General features: G+C 43.1%; 2 protein-coding genes across 6 annotated transcripts in view; both read left to right on the plus strand.

Annotated features, from left to right (window-relative positions):
* The window catches only part of PTPRT (protein tyrosine phosphatase receptor type T), an 820,910-nt gene that overhangs the window by 639,202 nt on the left and 160,963 nt on the right, over positions 1 to 20,745 (plus strand). For all 5 annotated transcript variants that reach the window (XM_050806436.1, XM_050806437.1, XM_050806434.1 and 2 more), the window contains exon 14: positions 9,242 to 9,377. In XM_050806436.1, coding sequence (XP_050662393.1) covers positions 9,242 to 9,377 — 136 coding nt within the window. The remainder of the gene's footprint in view (positions 1 to 9,241; positions 9,378 to 20,745) is intronic.
* Positions 1 to 20,745, plus strand: part of CHD6 (chromodomain helicase DNA binding protein 6) — an 853,354-nt gene that overhangs the window by 25,594 nt on the left and 807,015 nt on the right. The window lies entirely within an intron of this gene.

Consider the following 20,745-nt stretch of genomic DNA (forward strand, 5'->3'; position numbering starts at 1 on the left):
GATGACACAGTAGTACAATAGGTTAAAGAGAATAAACTGTGCTAGACTGCCAGGGCCCATGTCCCAGCTCTCCTGCTTGCTACCATTACTTAGTCTCTCAGAGGCTGTTCCCACATCTCAGAAATAGGTATAATGATGGAACCTGCTTCATAGGTGTATTAGTTCATTCCCACATTGCTATAAATACCCAAGACTGGGTAATTTTAAAGAAAAGAGGTTTCATTGGCTCATGGTTCTATAGGCTGTAGAGGATGCATAACAGCTTCTGCTTCTGGGGAGGCCTCAGGAAGCTTCCAATCATGGCAGAAGGCAAAGGGGCAGCAGGCATCTTACATGGCAGGATCAGGAGCATGAGAGAGTAGTGGTGGGGGTGGGGGGGTGGAGATGCTACACACTTTTAAATGACCAGATCTCATTAGAACTCACTCACTCTCATGAGGACAGTACCAAAGGGATGGTGCTAAACCATTCATGGGGGATCCAACCACCTCCCACCAGGCCCCACCTCCAACCCTGGAGATTATGGTTCCATATGAGGTTTGGGTGCAGACACAGATCCAAACCATATTGATAGGGCTGTGAAGATTAAAAGAGAGAATATATGTGAAGGGCTTAAAACAGCAGCCTGGATTGTAGTAAAAGCCCTAAATGTGTTACCTCTTTATTGTTCATTGTTAGTACTTGGCATGTGGTCAAATATCCTGAGCCTTCTGTTTCCATCTTCTGGAAGAACTCAGTTTCACACCTGGCTGTCCTGAAAGCCACAATTTCTCCATGTTGGCCTCAGCTTGGCTAAAATCAAGATGCAGTACTGGACATTCTCCCTGACTTACAAGTCCATACACCCCTCAAAAGTGGCAAAGAGAGGTGACGCTAGCATCACTTGTTTATAAGAAGCCCACGCTGGTCCTTGGCCCATTTGGTGTCATATCCATTCTTCACTGTTGCCCTATGCTCCTGGGCATGTAGGTGACCCCTGCATGGGACCCCCATGACTGCTGGCTTCTGGGTTTGGCTAATGGGAGACTTTAATAAGATATGGTAAAGCTGGAGGAAGGGAGGAGCCTTCTTTCTCTTGGGCTCAGGCCCCTTCTTTGGCGATGACTGTGTCTACTCCATGGCTTCAGGTCTCCAGATGGGTCAACCAGAGTTCCACTTCTGTTGAGTGATCCTTACCTCTGGGCTCTGAGAACTCCACCACCTCTTTTTGTTTCTCCAGTCTGGGCTGGGTAGTGGCTTCCTGATACTATTGCCCTCTGAGTCTCCCCACCATTGTCTCCTAATCCCTGTGTACTAATTATCTAGTAAATTTGCTCTGTTTTAAAAGTTAGGAGTGGTTTCCTATTCCCTGGTTGGATGTTGTCTGATGTGAGGCTGTGCTAGTTTCTGGTGATTATTTCTTCCTTTTTTAAGTGGTAAGGGTGGGGGTGGGGGGAACCTGATTTAATCATCTAGTCTATTTTTTTTCCTGTATCAACATCACGCTAGTGTAAAGTATCTGAAATACACATTTTTTTTCATTTAAAAAAAAAAGTCAGCAACAGCATTTGTTTCTCCCCAGGCTTGTCACACCCCTCCTGTTTTCTACGATTTCAGTCCTCAAAGACTGCCAAAGTAGTTCATGATCACAATTACAAATGCTCTCAATGCCTTGGGATGCAATTTGTAAAGTCTAGAGGCTTGAATCTAATGAAGTATCCAGATGCTCTCCTGCCAACTTCTTTTCTGTCTTGGACTTTAATTCCATCTTAAAAATAATCTGCTATTCTGAGAATTTGTTTCCAGCAAAATCAAGAAGGTTTTTGGTGCTTACCTGACTTGAGAAGAGCCAGAAAATTGCCCAGCATCCTCATCTTTTCCCTGTTATCTCCTCTTGGCAAAACCCCATAATCAGAGGTGCCTGTGATGCTTAAAACCTTCACTGGCATAGAAGTACCAGCTTAGAGTCAGGGTTTCAAAGGTTTTCCCTACTGGGTGCCAGATACATACAAAGCCAGAGTAAAGACAGAGAAGCTCTTCAACAAAAGAAGTCATTCAGTAGACAGGGGTAAACTGCCAGCAAAGCAAGATTTGCCTCTGATAAGCCACACTGGGGATAATATGCCCTTGGATAGCTGAGAAACAACTGTGTGTTTTAAAGAGTGCAGCTTTTAGGAATTGTGTCCCTGAGAGCCGGCTTGCTTTCTTTACCATCAGCGATGATCACCAGCATGGGTTATGCATCCATTGGGATTTACTTGGTTTTATCAGTTGCAATTAGATGTTCTTTATCTGTGACTCCTATTTTTGCTCCATATCTTTACAAGGAAAATTCTCTGAAGTGAAGCTCTAGAATTGGGCCTGTCACCAGTGAGAGCACTTCAGAATGAATCATTAATCATTAATTGCCAATCCCTTGTTGCCAAATTATATTATTGCTGCCATTAAGTCATCCAGATGTAAGCCTGATACGGGCCTTGCCTATAGGAGGAAAGTTAAGTGAATCACTCTGGGGGCTCTGCCTTTATCCTGAGGGTTGGATGAACTTAGACAGCAGGTTACAAGGAGGCATTGCCCCAGCCTCTGTGACCTACAGTTCATAGACACAAAAAACCCTCGTACTACCCTGGAACCAGTGCTAAGGTCACATCATCACTGTGCCCCATATGTGAACAGTTCCTCAGAGTTTATCAAGCATTTTTCCCTCCATTATTACATTTAATTCTTAGAAAATCCCTGTGTGAACTTGGCATTTTCTCATTATTTCATAAATGAGAATATCAAATCACATTGTGGTTAACAGGTTTGATCAAGGTCGCACAACCCATTAGTGATGGCATCTAGACGCAAGCTTGCATATTTCCAATCTGAAACCCGATGCTTTTGACCAGTCTCATAAAACCATAGCATCTTGACATCAAAAGGAGCATAAGAAGTCTTGTCGTCCCTTCTGCTTTAGGGGGAGCACAGGATGTTCCAGCCAGCTCTTGTCCTTGTTGATGACACATTTCCTTGCCTTTGTGGGTAACATGGGGAGGGTCAGAGTGAGGGGGCAGGAATAGACTGCATGGGAGTCCCATGGCTCTAAAGATAATAGGGAGAATTCCTCTCACCGAGAGTATGAGTATTACTGGAATTAAGGGGAACCAAGTTGAGGTAAGAGATGATGTCAGAGAAAAAGGTCAGCATCCTGTAGACGTGATGTCCTCATGGCTTAGTTATGCATCTAGGAAGCCAAGGAGATGAGAACAGAGACAGAGTAAGCAGGTAAAATGAAGGGCTCACTCTGATGCAGGACTTTGGAACCATAATGACCTCATCCTCTCTCTATACCATGATGCTGCAATGAAAGGGTCTGGGCTTTAGCCTCAGCTGAAAAGCTCTTCCACATTCAAACGTTTCCTTTGTTGATTCCTAATCTACCCCCTGTCACTTCTACCCAGTGATACAGCTCTGAGCTTTCAAATTAAAGGGACCAAATCTACTCCATCTTCCACAATGGCCCTTTATCTATCTAAAGGCAAAAATTAGGTCTCATCTGAATCTTCCCTTCCCCAAGATGAAAAATCCTGATTCAGAGTGATATACCTTCAAAGTCAATAATCTCTGGATCACTGTGCATCTCAATAAATGTATACCTGAATCATGTAGAGACCTTGTTACAATGCAGCTGCTGATTTAGTAGGTCTGGGGTGGGGCTCAAGATTCTGCATTTTTTATAAACTCCCAAGTTTTGCCAATATTCTGGTCGATGGACCACTTTTTGAGTAGTAAGGCTCATGGCCTGTCTTCACTCTGGAGGTCCCTTTTGAGAGATCGAGTTCACAGCTGGACAGGACTCACCAGAGTGTTCTGACCAGTGCAGAATAGAGCAGGACAGCACTGCCCTTGTTAGATCTCAGTAATCCTTGGGGAAAATCAGCTGGGAGTGTTGCTGGGTAGCAAGGGAAGAGGCAGCAGAGAGACAAAACATGGCAACTGGACCCTATGTAAGGGGCTAATATTGAGGGAGGGAAGTAGACCTTAATAAACCAAGGTCTAAGTAGACCTTAATAAACCATGCCTTGTGCACCAGGTTTCCATATGTAAGAGTAGACAGGTAGCACATTAAAAGCCAGATTAAGACTCTGGACTGGAGCTAGGAGGAGACTGGATCCTTAGCCATCATGGCATTTGGAGAAAGAGTAGACAGCAGGATGCAGCAGCAGCTGCTTTGAGAACCAGCTCTGCCTTTGGGAGTGCTCAGAGCTCAGAGGACACAGCTGGCTGTGCCGTAAGGTCAGGCTTGCAGCGTGATGTTGGAGAGGGAGTCTCCTGTCAGTGCAAGCTGAGTTCACAAGATTATTTTTGATGATCACATCACACAGGGGGCTCAAGTAGAGCCTTAAAGCTTCTCCAATTGGAGAACTTTACCTTCTGGTGCCTGCCTAGATGCCAATTCTGATTCAGTTGGCCTATTCTCAGATTGGGTCCTCTGGAGGGTAAAGATGAGGAAGATGCATCCAAATTCCTCCTCTTTCTCTCAGTTCCCAAATTCCCAGTCCCTGCTTAATAAACCAAAATCACCCAGAGTCAGAGACAGCTTTTTAGGGACTCAGACTAATACTAAGCCTGACTCTCCTGGAAAGGGTAGGCTTGGGGTAAAAGTAATGCAGGTGTTATCCCACTGAAGGGCTTCCAGTGGGATAGCCCTCTGAAAAGTCCCTTTTGATTTTAGGGCCAATGAGTCAGACAGATAGCCTTCTATGTGTACCTACTGCTGGCATCTGTGAAAGCCCACCGCATTGCCAGGGGCCCCATCAGTAGCCAACCCTGATGTGCTCTCTTATGACTCCCATCACAGGTCACATTCTGCTCCACTGAGCATTTAAGATATAATCCCTGTGGACAGACCTGACTGCCACAAAAGCAGGACCCTCCCATCCTCTGTCTATCCCTCAGATATAGGAGCCACACATGGATGTTGTCTTGGCTTTAGTCCAATTTCCTGTATCACCTGTGAACCCTGTCAACACACTTCCACTATGAACAGAGGCACAAATCTCCAGAGACTAGGGCAAGTTCCCCTAAAGAATGCCAAAGCTGGATTTTCCCTATCCCAGGGAATGTTCACATTCCTGTATCTGATGTCTGGTTAGACCAATCAAGCGTGGATTTTTCTAAAAACCTCACTGTGTAAAGTCTGTGATTTCAGCTCTGCTACCTGTTGGCTGAACTCATTGAATTTGTCTAAACCTCTGGGCTCTCTGGACTTTCAGACAGCCTCTCCAAATCCCCTGAATGTTCTTCCATGGCCCTCAAGTATGTTCTTTTGTAGGTTTACGGTCATTGCTGAAGCTGCTTCTATTTAGGAATGTCTTGGAATTCTTTTGGGAAATGTTTTCTAATACTCATCCAAGATCTTCACTTTCCTTCGTGTGTGGACTTGATTCTACCCTGCGAACAGCCTTTGGCACAGTTGGTCATGCCCTCCTTTTTGAAACATTCTCTTCTCTTGGCTCTAGGATGCTATACTCTCCCAGGTTTACTTCCTACCTGTGTGGTCACTCCTGTTCCCCATTCAGGCTTATCTCCCTCTACTCACTAAATACTGCAGACCCTCAAGTCTCTATTCTAGGTCTGTTTTTCCTTACACTCTTTATTCTCTCCCAGGGTGATTTCGTCAACAGGCCCCCATGCTTCAAATACCATCTGTGTACATATGACTCAAACATTTTTGCCTCCAGCTCTGACCTTTAATTTAGAGCTCCAGATCGCATTTTTGACTACATACTTTTCTGGAGTATATCTCAAGCTCAAGTTGCCCCAGATATATTTCCCCCCTAAAGCTATTCTTTTTCCATTGTTTCTGGAACCCGTAAACATTACTGTCATCCACCCTATCATGCAAGCCAAAGATTTGTGGTCATTCTTGACAGTTCTTTCTCCTTTATTCCCCATATCCAAGCCATCAACAGATTTTATCTATAGCTATTTCAAGTAATTATCTCTTTAATCACATCTGTCTATCTTCACTGTCAGCACCTGAGTCTAAGCAACTATCATCTCCCATCTGAATGCCTGCAGTGATCTCAAAATTAATTTCACCAATCCACTTTGGTTCCACACTAAAGCTGGAATGATCTGTTGGAAATACAAATCTGACCATATCATTGCTCCTTGAATAACACTTAAATGGTGCCCTGTGTTCCTTAGGTTAAAGAACACAAGCCCTCATTGGGGCCATAATATCCTGTGTGGACTGATGCATGATGCCCTCTCCAGCTTCTTTCTCATCCTTCCCTCCTTGCTTTCTTGCCTTGGTTATACTACATTTTTTTTTTTTTTTTTTTTTTTTTTTTTTTTAAAGCACAACAGGATACTTGCCCCATTGCACAGCTTTAGCCAAGGCTATTTCTCCTGCTGCTCCCATATGTTGCTTTCATGATCCCTTTGCCTGGTTACAGCCTTTCTTCCTTTGGAGCTCACCCCTGTTAGGGGTGAATTGCTCCAAGAAGCAATTCATTTTTTTTAAATTATGCAAGTATCTATTTACAAGTGTCATGTGCTTCTCTGTTCAAACCTTAACAGGGTTCAAGTTTGCTGTTACTGATTCTGGATTTATTCATTGTATTCCTCTACCCCCAACCACGACTAATTGTAGACTCTTTGAGAGCAGGAACTGTACCTGTTTTGCTCACCAGTGTATCACCAAATGCCTGGCACATAGTGGGTATTTATGATCACTTACTGAAGGAATGAAGTATGAGTCTCATTAGACCAAGCTAATCACATTGTTCCTAGAGTAATAGGATCCTCTCTAGGGGCTCTTTGCCATTGCACTCCTAGTCTCTAGAACAGGACCTGGTAGCAGGCACACTGAGTAAAATTAGGCTGTGCCAATGAGTGAATGCCCCAGAGACAACCCTTCCTCCAAATCTAAATAAAAAGACTCCATCAATATTGAGGAAATTTGGATCTGAGATTCTCCCCTTCCTTTATGCTTGCTACATTGTGGATTAGCCACATCTCAGAAATCATGTCTCCAGCCTGGGAAATGGGGGCTGCATGGGAGCTACTCAGAACCAGTCCTGGTCCCCCCATCCCGGAATGTCAGACAAGCCCTGCTAAAGAGGTGGTGGACAACTCTTTCAGGAATTCTCTAGGCTGTAGATGAGCAGAGTCTACTCAGTCAGCCCTGGAATGTGATGAGTTGGTTTTGCCATTAGCTTGTGAAAGGAATGAATAAAATTCCTTATCCGTAAGTCCTTATAGGAACAGAATCTCTGACTCTACAGACAGCATAGTTTAGCACACAGCTCATGGCCACTCAGTGGCAAAATAACGAATGATTGAATGGATAAATAAAGCACACAACTGTGGTTCACTCACCCTCGTATTATGTTATAATTATCTGTTAAGCAGCAATGATGAGGAGGGAGGCCTGTGCTAGACACTGGCGTTAGAGAAATGAATAGGGTGACTTAGCATTCTCACTAGAGACTTGACCAAGCAAACCCAACATGTCTAAGTTACAACAGCTTAGGGAAAGTGCTCTGAGAGAGGAAACACTTAATGCTCTTAAGCAAAAAAAAGGGGGTGCATCAATGTGCTGGAGGGCTTAAACATCAGTGCATTTGGGGAATCAGGACCATAGCTTTTGTGTAGTAGCATTCCTTCAACTCAAGACTCCGCTGAGTTCTATGAACACATGACTTAAAAAAGGAGAAAACTCAATTTGCTTCCATGAGAACAAATGTGTGTGGGCAGAGACGTCATCCCCTTAGCTAAACACTAAACAACCACAAACATTTAGGGAGCCCTATTACCAGTCAGAGTCTGTGCTAACATGGGAAAACTAAGATAAACGAGGCATAATCTTGCCCCTGAGGAGTTTGCAGACCACTGGAGGAGACAGATGTGAAAACAAATAACTAATAATATTGGTGCATTGTAGTAAGAGATATTGTGAGGCATGTGCAAAGTGTTATAAAGTGTTAATAGAATTTAGAGAAGAGGGAGGAACTCTCCCAGGGGCACAGACTCAGAGAAAGTGTATTGGCTGATGAAGAATGAGCTGATGTAGATGTGGAAGAAAAGAAGGAATGAGTTAGGAAAAGGGTGGTTTAGACTTTTAAGCTGCCTCATACTTAAAGGCTGGCACCAATGGGAATATAAACAGAAGCAGGAGGAAATCCACTTAGGGTGCTGGTAACCCCTGGACCACTCTCTAGAATGTCTGAAATAAGATGTTGCCTCTAATCCCTAGTACATAGCATGAAGATACTGGTTTTTGGCATTGTTTGCCTGCTTACTTTGCTATGGCATAAGCAGAATGGTTGTTTTGGGAGAAGGGATTGAGGAACTAGATGACTTGAGAGCTGGATTCAGGGGTTCTGACCATTGAGGTCTAAAATTGGAATCACAAAACCTGTGGAATTCTGGCCCTTACCTTTATCAGCCATGTGACTTTCAGCAACTTCGCTTGGTTTTCTCATCTATAAAATAGGAAAATCAATATCTCATCTATCTTTGGGAATGTTTGTGAGGACTGACCAGGCCAGATCCATGAAGTTACCCAGCACAGGGCTAAGGATATAGTGAGTGGCCAGTTACCTGCCTCCTCTACTGAGGATTATGTCAGCAAGTTAACACCTGGTAGAGTATGTTGCATTAGTATTAAATGCTAAAAATGGAATTCATCAGATTTAAGTGTTTTTTTGAATCCAAGGTGTATTCAAGTTCCCTTGAATATACAAACTTTTTACCCTACCGTTTGTTTCCTATAAAGAACAAAACAAAAACCACTTTTTATCTTTAAAAATCTAGTGATTTAAATTGTGTTGCCCCAACATAAAGCTATTATTTCCATCATTTACCTAAAAGAATAATGTAGGGTTAGGTATAATTCCACAAGCCCAGGAAATGTTCCATGGTTTGATCTTACAAACAAAACAATATGAGAGAGAGAGAAAAATCTTAACTTGATTTGCCTTAAGGAAAAGGATGCTTCAACACAGGTACCCAGGTGAGAACCTTGGGCAACTCACTTAATTTCTCTGCACGTCAGTTTCTTCATCTCAGAAGAATGTAATGATCATCCCAACCTCACAAGGAATTGATCCTCAAAAGTTATTACATGGGACAATGTATGTGATGCCCTTAGCACAGTGCCTGGCACATAGTGAGCACTCAACTAAAGGAAACTGTTGTCATTATGATGATTGTCTAGTCACATATGTGGGTGCTTTCAACATTGCTGTCCTTCCCTTTCCCCTCCTAGGTGCCTCCACTCAGAATTCTAACACTGTGGAGCCAGAGAAGCAGGTGGACAACACCGTGAAGATGGCTGGCGTGATCGCTGGCCTCCTCATGTTCATCATCATTCTCCTAGGTGTGATGCTCACCATCAAAAGGAGGTGAGTCTACTGCTGCCCGGAAGACTCTGCTGACCCGCGGTGACCCCATCACTGCTGTGTGGCCAGGATTTTGCTCTGTTAATCATTGTCCAGCAGGGATCTTCTGATATAACCGTTGAGGTCCTGAAATATGTGGGCCAGCTGTGGTTCATTGTGTTGCTGTTTGAAGGGTGCGTGCTGCCTGCTTGACAGGTGGTCCTGAGGTGGCCAGTTTCTTATGGGCCAGTGGTCCCTATGACTGGGCCACTGCGATGTGCCATGGGATTCCATGTATCACGAATTGAGTCTTATAGGAGTTAACTGCTGTGTTGCAATCAATCATGTCATCAGGATAGCTCGGGAGCCCCAGGAACATAGATGAGTCCAGAAACACAGTTGCAGGAAAGTAGTGTTTTACCATTCTCACCTCCATTTGCCCATGATTTCCACTGGTCAAATAATAGCATCCCAGGCCGCCCTCTCCATGAGAGATAAAGCCTACAATGGTATAAGAGTTCCCAATTACAAGTTCTATTATAGTACTATGCCCTGTCCCATGAAACCTTCCCAGCAGGGTTGCTGTTGCTTGTCACCTCTCAACAGCATGTCTCCCTGGACTCCTCTGGCCAGCTACCAGTTTGCTCATACTGTGTGTTTTCTCCAGTTGCATTTCTCATAAAAGCAAGCAAGCAGATTCCTCCCTTATTCCCAAGATTTACTACACCAGCATCTTCTGTTTAAGAGTCATTCACAAGGCTTGAGGATAACACAAGGAAATTGCAGAGAGGGAAGAAAATACAAAGGGTAAATAACAGCTATCCCTGTCCCCAGGGTGCACTGGTTATTCCTCTAAACAGGGAGTCTTACTCGCCCCTCTCCTTAGCCCCTGCCTGCCACCATGCTAACACATCTACTTCCCACCTCCATGTCTTCTCAGTTTCAATGCCAGGGCCCCAACCTTAGTCTCTACCTTCCCACTCCTCAGTCTGTCATAGCAAACAAAACATTTATCCACATTATAATATATGTGGTGTATTGTGCCCTGCTCCCAGGCAAAAGAGCCTTCTACGTTATTAACCAAACGAACACCTTAGCCTGAAACTCTGGGTTTGCTTATGCACAAAGTTCAGGGCAACCCCAAGAACAAGGGCTGGGAACTTGCTTCCATCTGTAGGATGAAAAATGCTCATCAAATGTGTTTCCCACCAAAACAAAGGGACAGAGTACCCCTAACAACTAATTCCAGCTTCTACCTTAGGAACCACATGAATATAAAATGCGGAATTTTTTTTTTAAAAAAAAGCAATATCCCCATTTCCAGCAATCAGTGATTTAGAAATACTAGGGTCCAGTCAACCCTCTCTTGACTATGCAAGCACCAGGATGTCCCTCTGATGATGATGATTCTGCTTTGGATCAGTTGTACCTGCCTCTGGCCAGGACATTATACCGTGAGGACATCTTTTCTTGACATTTATTGTCTAATAGGATCATGTCTTGCCTCAAGCTCCCAGCAGAATGGCTTAAGAGCTAAGGTTCTCCTCCAGGCTGTGATGTTCTGGTTGGAGAAACTAGCGGTAACAGAAGGTACTATGTTAATATTGGGGGTGAAGAGCCCTCAAAGGGTTAAGGTCAACACTACATTGTCATATCTCCATCATCACTGATAACACATGGCCACATTATATGTCCTGGTGACTAGTCTGTTGCTATTACATGGGGTAGTATATGACTTTTGATTTCCCTGGGGGAGTAAGCACGTTGTACGTGTAAGATCATTGAAATGTTTCTTAGAATTACAGATGTATTAGAGGCAGAGGTGAGTTTGGGATTGTCCACCCAAATTAATGGAACTGAATACCTCTTTGGTAGACCTGGAATTTTCTTATTCTTTGCCACTGATTTGTAAATCAGATACGCTCTTCCAATTTTGCTCTTTCTAAAGCCTGGCTTAACCCACGTCACCATCGTCTGTGAGATTGTGAAGAAATTTCACTTCCTTCTCACAGCTATTTCTGAAACGTGTGACTTTTTGGGAGGGAGGAAAAGGCTTTATGTTTCCAGGGTGGGAGCGACTATAAAATGAGTCCTTTGTGGTAGTTTTAACCTCTTCTGAGTATCTTTATCATCTCTCATGTCTATCAGAACTGTCCATCAGACCCTATCAACAGGCATCACATGATCACCATTTCTCCCCAGGAGGCAAAACCTGGGCATTGCATGTTGTGGGGTGCTACTCAGTGTTTACATATATGGCATCTTTTGAAGAAACTAAGACATTTTGTTGGCCTAGTTGATTGAAACAGTTTATAGATGGGAGGGGAGGGTAGAAGGAGAAGAGGAGAAAATGGGGAGGAAGAGAGAAATTGCACATAGGACTGCACTCTTTCCACTTACCTACAATGCCTTCCTGTGTCTAGAGATGCCCCAAAGGAAAGCAAAATTCTGTGCACCTCTTCTTTCCCAGATACCCCCAGCTGCATATATATATATATCACTGATTAATTGAGTCTGCTACCAACTTACTGTTGGCCAGAATACTATCTACATCTACCTCAAAGGAAGATGTATTCAAGTCAAAGAAACTTCCAAGTAACAGGCTTATCACCATAGCTCAGGATACTACATATGTAGTAAAACATACCTCCTTAACATCTCCTCAGTGTCCTATCATCACCTACAGTGCTTGGACTCAGGAGTTCACAGAGGCCAACACCTGCTGCAACCCGTCCACTGGCTTAAGTTTGCCTGGGTCTTCTCCCTGCCTTCCCTGGGCATGGACATGGTCGCTTTCTGGTTTTTTCCTACTCCTAATATGTTCAACTGACTCAAAGCCTCCCTAAAGCTATAGCCACAGATGTTTCCAGCAAACATAAGATGTCCCTAGCTTCTCCCCCTGAAGGTTTGTGATCATTGACTTTAGAGCTTCCTTGCCACTCTCCAAAGAGAGTCCTTCTCTTCCTATTAGGGGTTTCCTTTTATGACACAGAACTAGAAGACAGACAGAGAATGGGCTTGAGATCCAAGGACGAAGGGAATGGTTTAATGAAAAAAGCTTAATTAATGTATATTTAGATAACTGAAAACAAAATACAGGAGGGAAAAGAGAATATCAACAAAATCTGAGAGGTGTTTTGTTGTTGCTTGGTTTTGTTTTGTAATGGGGGGAGGGAGATCTTGAGAAATGAAAAGGAGAAAGGGATATGAGATGTTGGTGGGTGATTTAAATGGGATTCTCTTATAGTTTGAAAGAGAAGTTAAAGTTTAGAATTCTTTTTGCATTATCTTTGGCTGTTTGAACTGGGCTATATTGAATGTGGAACCATATGGAATTAGGATTGCATGGACATACACAGGATGATATGAACATTATAAGAAGGGATCCTGGAGCCCCTCACTGACAGAGTTAACTACCAGTGTGGTTTTAGCCACACCAACTACACAATATCCATCCTTCTGCTGTCACTAGATAGTGGCTCCATCTTTTTCTTCTGGATCTGTTGATCACATCTAGAGATCACATCTGAATGTTCTGTAATTGGTACCCCATGTCATTATGTAGTAAAACATACCTCCTTTTCATGAGCACCATGTTAAGTCCTGACATCGAGAGAGACCTTCAACACTAACTCATCACTGGGGTCCTGATCATCTTCATTCCTTGCCTCCTCCCCTTAGAACTGTTAGACATCCTCCCCACTCCTCCAAAATCAGCAGTCAAAAGGTTGCATGACCAACTCTATGTTTTCTTAACTTCATACCATGGGGCACTTTGTGCCTTTCATGCAAATTAAGGTGAAAAGATCAAGTCTTATTGCCTTAACCAGCATGTCTCAGTAGTTGAAGGTGTTCATTAGCCACTCACATACAAGAAGGTCTACAATTCAATGTTTGTTTGTGGAGCATGAAATTGTATGTATGCGCACATAAGTTTCATATAGTTCAGTTTTATCCCTTGGGACACACTTCCTGGAGTCTGAACATGGTCCCTTAAAGCTTAAAGCATGGCCATGCGCTTATGCATAGGGAAACAACAAAGCCAAGTTATGCAGGACTTTTCACAAGATCTGCACCCCTGGACTTGTCTGGATCCTACACTAACCTGTCCATCACATTTTAATTTTCAAATAAGAACTAGGAAATTTTAGGGAGGTGTATTCAAAGTTGGTACCATCCATGGTTCTAGCCAGACCCTATCTTCTCCCCTGCTCCCCTGCCCAGCTCTTCCTAGTGCAGCCTGAACTCTCTGCCAAACTTTCCTTGCCTGTCCAAATGGAAAATTTTGTTCCAAGAGTGTGTTTGGAGTGTCTTGAGTATAAATATGAATGTCTATTCTGAGATTTTATATGCATCTCTGGTTATACATCAATTTTCTGTGACTTGTACCTGCCCTCCAGTAGCTCCCAGTCTAATGGATGCACACCTTGTAGCTGTGGACAGAGCATCAGAAAAACTGGCCCCAAATTTTTAGTCCTGTTTATTTGCTGTTAACCTTGGAGAAGCAACTTAACAAATCTCAGCCTTTGCTTTCCCTTCTACGAAAGGTAGCCAGTTTTATGGGGCTATTCTAAAGATCAAATGAGCTAATTATTGAAATAGGCTTTGTTCCCTGAACCTGCCTAAGGAATTGCAATGCGCACTATCTATAGAAACATTCATCTCCACATGACCATCAACTGTACCAAGCCAGCTCCAAACCCATTACTAATATGCTAATGGCAGGGTTGCAATCAATGCTCACACACTGACATAATTTGCATCATTTTTCATTTAAACTGCAGCCGTATTCTGATTTTAATCTTCCTAATAATCATAGTAGGGTAGGTCTGTTGTTTGTTTGAAAAGAAGAAACTGAAGTTCAAAAAGATCATGTGAGTTGGTGAAGGTTTTGGGCAGAGTTGATGTGGAAACCCAGTCTCTGTGTCTCTAGAGCTCATGCTGCTAACTTCTACTCTGTCAGTCCATGGAGACTGACAGGAAGTAAGCAAATCCTGAACTAAGAAACATGTGACTCACCTTCTGGCACCACTTTCCTCTCTGGGGCTTGTTTTTCCCAATTTCACTATATTTGTCTTTTGTGCATGCTGTTTCCCTCAGTGAAATGTCCTGAGATTTCTCTTAACCTACAAAGTTCCTATCACACTCTGACTCTCAGCCTCTTGTTCTTCCTAGTAGGTCTCCCAAATGTTACCCACCAGCCTCCTACCCCAGGAAGATCCAATGATGCTCCTCTGCATGCAACCACTGTGCCATACATGCCAGTCTTCATTTGTGTATTTATCACACTACCCAGTGGTTGTAGTTTTGCTGGCCTGAAGATCAGTCCTCTCTTATTAGAGCACCATTATCCATATCATCTGCCCCTGGACATCTACTTTGAAAAATCCCTCAGGCATTTCATAGTCAAAGCCAAAATCATTACCTACTCCCCAACCTGTTTCCCATCTCATTCAAAGGCACTACCTCCTATCCCATCATCAAACAGATGGGATTCCAACGCCCTGGATGATTTACATTCTCTTAGTCACATTCTCTCTCTTTCTCTATCTCTCTTCTCTTTCTCTCTTTCTCTCTCTCTCTCTCTCCCCTTCCCTCCTTCCCTCCCCACTTCCCTCCTTCCCTCCCCACTTCCCTCCTTCCCTCCCCCCCTCCTTCCCTCCCTCCCTCCTTCCCTCCCCCCCTCCTTCCCTCCCCCCCTCCTTCCCTCCCCTCCACCCTCCTCTTCCTCCATTGTCTTTTCCCTGGGTCAGAACTCTATAGCCCTATTGCATGAGTTTCCTCACTGACCTTCCTAACTGTGCCCCACTCCTCCAACCTATCCTCCACACTGTGGTCAGCATCATGTTAAAAAATAAAGCTCGTATTCCCAAACCTGTCATCTAAAGCCCTTCAATGGCTTCTTCTCCATAGCCATGGTTCATGAGGTGGGAGTGAGGGAAGAAGCACATGTCTAAGTCACCTGGGGAATTTTGTAAGTGATACTGTCTCCCTGCCCATATGGAAACAAGTCTCTTAGTTCTTCTTAACTTTTTGGTTTTTCTGGGGTTTTTTTCTTAGTTTTTCTGACAAGTCTCCTAAAGTCTCTCACCTCTGCTCCGTAAGTTTTGCTTATGAACTTTCTTCTTCAAAGCCTGTGTTTCTCAGCTCCATGTGACCAGCTATTACCCATGTTTAAGGACTAATTCAGTAGCCACTTTCTCCTATAAACCCTTCCTGACCTTTGATCTAGACAGAATCTCTTCACCATCTGGATCCCCTCTGCGAGGACTCATGTTGTTTTCTGCCTTATACTTTTCCTTTGTATTTGCATCCTATTTCCTCACTAGACCATCAGCTGTCTATTCTGATTCATCCTCATCTCCAGTGTGCCTTGTAAATACTGAGAATTTCCTAAAAACATATTGAATGGGAGAACCCAGTGGAATTAGAACAGATCAACTCTCTATGCATTGTACAAGAGAGCTTCACTCGGAGAACAGACCTAAATGTCAACATTAAGCATTGATGGTTTGTGCACCAAGTCCTGTGGTAGGAGGGTGGTAAGGCAAGGCTGGAGGGCAGTGTGTGGAAGACATACCATGGTCTGCGCCTTCAGAGGGCACATTGTCTACCCAGAAACAAAACGAAACAAAATAATGAGGCAATCAGAAAAGCTAACTCAGGCCAAGCTAAAAGAGGCAGTGAACTTTATTAAGGGTACTACAGATCAGAAAACTGAAATGGAAATAGAGTTTAAGGAAATTGCCTGCAATCACATAGCTAATAAATGGCAGAGTTGGGTCTCAAACTTGGACAATCTGATAATGGAGTCCATACTCTGAAACATCATCTAATCTGGATTAAATATAAAACAGGACCTGCTGAGATGCCAAATTGTGTGGCATAATTTTGAGTGATTTGTTGAGGTGGGAAAAAAGCCCAAACGCCCAAACAAAATATGTCATCTTCTGTTCATCCTGCTCTAAACTGCTCCTTCCTCTACACCTGAAAATTAAATCCTGCTCCTTCTGCTTGCACTCACGTGGGCAGCCACTTAAGCTGGGAACTTGGAAGTCCTCCTCAATGTATTCGCTTTTAATCACCTTTTGATTTTGTGTCTTAACCGCCTTGCACACTGCTGACCTTCCCCATCCCCATGGCCCCTGCAAAGGAAGCCCCCAACAAATATTTCTTGTGTTGGCCAGTCAGTGATTGTGTAACCACAATCACTCTGCCTTTGACTTTCTCCTCACCCTCCTGCTAAAAATTATTCACCTACAACAAATATTTGGTCATGTGACTTCTTGGGTTTTCCCTGTGACCTATGGGACTGAGACCAAGCTCCATAAACTCTTTGGGAACTAGCCCTTCCAACATCTTTCTGTTCCCACTTTGTTAACCCATCTGCCCAAACCACAAACACAGTTCCGTCTGCCTAAACATTCCCTTCTCCTCTCCTCCATCTGACTTCTCTTTTACTTTACCACTCAGGCATCCCAGATTCTGGGCTATCTTGCCTGTTTTCCCTCCTCACCCCTATCCCCAGGTATAGACTCACAGCTCCCTGCGTTGCCTTATCATAGAATTGATCATGACAGAAGATAATACAACATAATAGCTATTAATACAGGCTCTTTAAATCAGACTCCCTGGATTCAAATCCCTGCCATGCCACTTAACAACTGTGTAAACATGAGAAAGTTGCTTAACCTCTATGAGCCTCACTTTTCTCATCTGTAAATAGGATAATAATGCCTCATAAGGTTACTGTGAAGATCAAATAAAATAGTTCATGCAATATACTTAAAACAGTACCTGACACAGAATTGTTCTCCCACTATTTAAGTGATAGCTATTATCCTCTGCTTTATAATTTGCTTGTCTGACTCTCTCATAAGACATATGGACTAGATTAGGATCTCATTTGTCTTTCTGTCTGTACTTGACAGAGATAAGGATATAATAGACCCTTGAGAAGTTTCCACTGGATTAATGATGGAAAGATGGATAAATGGATGATGGATGGATTATTGGATGGATGAGTGGGTGGGTGGATGGACGGATGGATGGATGGATGGATGGATGGATGGATGGATGGATGGATGGATACATGCAGGCATACAGACATACATGCATGCATGGATAGGCTCATGGATGGATGGATGGATGGATGGATAGATGGCTGAACGGGTGGGTTTATGATCTAGATGGATGGGTAGAAAGTCAAATGGGTGGTTAGATAGACAACTTTGTCCTGTTTAAATTGTGTGGAACAAAAGAAAACTGTGCCTGAAGTCAATCCTGTCAGCAGGCTGAAATAAGGTTCTGCAGTATGTGATTTATTAAGTTTGGGGTTATTGTTTTGTTTTGTTTTGTTTTCTAAGCACAGCTGTCTTCCTGCTTAGGATTTTTGGTTTCAGGCAATCTGTTACTTGCAATATCACTGTATTCTTGTAAATTTAGACCTTCAGTAAATCTTCTTCAAGGTTTAGAAAAAAAACACACATGTAAACTGTTTTGGTCACAGAGTAAAGACCTGTGATACTTGACCTAGAAGACTTTGCAGTTTAATTGGGAAAAAAGATTCAATGAATAGAAGTTTGTCAGTTACCATTATCCTGGAGTTGCCTTCCTGCTGGGTCAGAGACAGCACCAGAAGGCTTTTGGTGACACCCAGGATAACTCAGAAAAGCAACTTGGAAAAGGTGGTCTGTGGTTTGAAGGTGAAGAAGGAAGCATGTTTTCTCGGCTCAGGCCAAGGTGAATCCTGAAGGTTGACAGCAGAAAAACTAGGTCAGAATGAATGCTCAATGTAGCTGAGGAGGAGGTGGCCGCTGACAGTAAGGGCATCCAGCTCGGAATGGAAGCCTTGCACCTGGTCCAAAGATACACAGAGCCTTTGACCTAGTGAGATATGGACAGTGAGAGTAATTTTATCTGCTCCTCAGGGTTGTGGGGAGGATTGAAAGAGGTAAGTTGTGACATCCCAATGCCTGACTCCCCAGATTTCTCAAGATATATCCGTTTTCTTCCTTCCTTGAAAGCAGCACAGGCTTGAGGTCAAGAACATGAGCTATAAGCCTTAGAGCCATGTTGCTATCAAATCCAGTTACTAGCTGTGTGATATGAAGTTACTTTTTGTTTGCCTCAGTTTCTTCATCAGAATAGTGGGAATGGCAATAATACCTATCTTTTAGGGCAGCTGTGAGGAATACATGAGTTAATAATGTGTGCTAAAGCTGAGAACAATACCTGGCACATAGTAAGTGCTGTATAAGTATTTGTTCTTATTTTATTATTCCTAAAGAGGGGAACACTTTGTTCCTGGTGACCAGAATAAAAAGCAGTAAACCTTATGTCTGTGGATGAGGTGCAGACATAAACCACCCTTCATTGAGCCCTAATACATTCCAGATGTTTAGATTAATATCAATTTAGATTAATGTAATTTACATAAAATACTTTATATATTACATATCATATCTAATGTGAGTATAATTTAGATTAATACAATGCTAGTGCCTATGGTGATTCTTGGGAATACATAATTATTGCCCCCAAGCTTGAGAGAGAGAAACTGGGACTCAGGGCTGTTTAGTGACTTGTTCGAGGTCATGCAGTTAGTCAGGTGATGGTGCTGAGATGCTAAGGCTTATTGTATTTCCACTCCTCAAAGCTGTTTGAGCTGTCAGTCATCTATGCTGTCCACCTTAGTGCATGGATCAGGAAATAGAGGTCCAAAGGGAAGAAGAACTTACTTGTCCAAGATGTCACAATGAGCAATTGAAAGATCTGAGATTATAATGCTGGCCTCTTGATTCTCAGCTCATTGTTCTTGACAATACAGAAAACACAGGTGTCCTATAAGTCTTCATCAAATGGATCCTGAGTTTTATGTCCCAGGGGAATCACTTTCCAGACACTGAACCTGCCAGCAGTGAGGTGGAGAAATGATCTCCTTACAGTGCCAACCTATATGGCTGGTGAGGGGGATTTGATGACTTTCTGTAGGACCTTCCAATTCCCACTCATCGCAGTCCCCAGTTCTTCACCTTCTCATCATCTAGGGTCACCGTTCTTTCAGTCTAGGATATTGAACAGTTTTCTCTGTGACCAGATCTTGCTGCACTGTGGCTCATTTTCCCCAGCTCAGCCCCTTAAGGAGGTGTGGGGCTTTCCTTCTTCTGTGGCTTCCTATCTTTTAGACTCACTTTCCTTCTGGTATGTAGGGTTGGGCTTTGCCAATTGATGAAAGAAAGACTAGAGATAGCCCCATCTTGGGAGCTTTGGGTATTTCCTACTTGAGATGGGAAAATTTAGGGCTATGAAGACATGTCCCCCCACTCCACAGTTATAAAGACTGTATTTTCCTGTACCAAGCAAATGGGATAATGGTTGCAAGTAATCAAATAATTCAAGAAAAAAGGAAACCATTCTTGTCTACTCAGATGGATATTTGGAGACCTGAATTATCTAGCCATTTTTCTCAATCTGCAAATGTATCACTTATTGTCACGATAGCTAAATCTGATGTGAAATAAGAACATGCCTATTTATTTTCTTACAACATAAGAAAAGTCATAACAAAGGGAATATCATGCTTTTATCTGAGTTTTGTGATTGCTTAGAAGCCAGGAGCCAGTAGGGACATTGGAGAGAGATTGAAGCCAGTGATTTGGCAAGCTTTCTTTTAGAGAATGGAATTCTCAGCCATATGATATCTTAAATGAAACTTCAATGTATAAAATAGATTAAAGTGCAGGTGCTGTGGTGGATGGTGGGGGCCAGCAGCCTCACTTGCTCAGTACCCTCCTTCTTCATTACACAGTGCCTGCTATAGAACCCCCAGACTTCTGTGAACACAGTTTGAAAATTACTGATCTAGTTTAATGCACCTAAGGGACAGATGCAGAAATGAAGGCACCGAGAGTTTATTCAAGGTAGAGTCTGTTCAGACTGAAGGTTGGAACTCCTCCCTCTCAGTACAGTGCTCTTCCAAGATAAGGTTGGACTTTGTGCTGGTCATCTACTGCCATGTAACAAACTACCCCCAAAATCTAATGACCTAAAGAGCAACAGTTATTTATTTTTCTCATGTGTCTTCACTTTGGGCAGAGCTTAAAGGGAATGACTTATTTCTATTCTGCGATGTCAGTGGTCTCAGCTGAGGTATCTTGATTGGCTGAAAGTAGAATGGCTGGGGGCTGGTGGGACATTTCTTTCTCTTTATGTAGTCTCAGAGGCTCTCCTGTGATCTCTCCAGCATGGTAGCCTCAGGGAAATTGGGCTTCCTCTATGGAGACTGAGGGTTCTAAGAGAGTTATGGACAGAGCTGAGAGGCTTCTTATGTTTTTCCCCAGCTTGGAAAGTCCCAGAACATAATTCCTACCACATTCTGTTCACACAGGGC

The sequence above is a fragment of the Macaca thibetana genome, chromosome 10, assembly GCF_024542745.1.
Source record: "Macaca thibetana thibetana isolate TM-01 chromosome 10, ASM2454274v1, whole genome shotgun sequence".
In the NCBI taxonomy this organism is placed as follows: Eukaryota; Metazoa; Chordata; class Mammalia; order Primates; family Cercopithecidae; genus Macaca; species Macaca thibetana.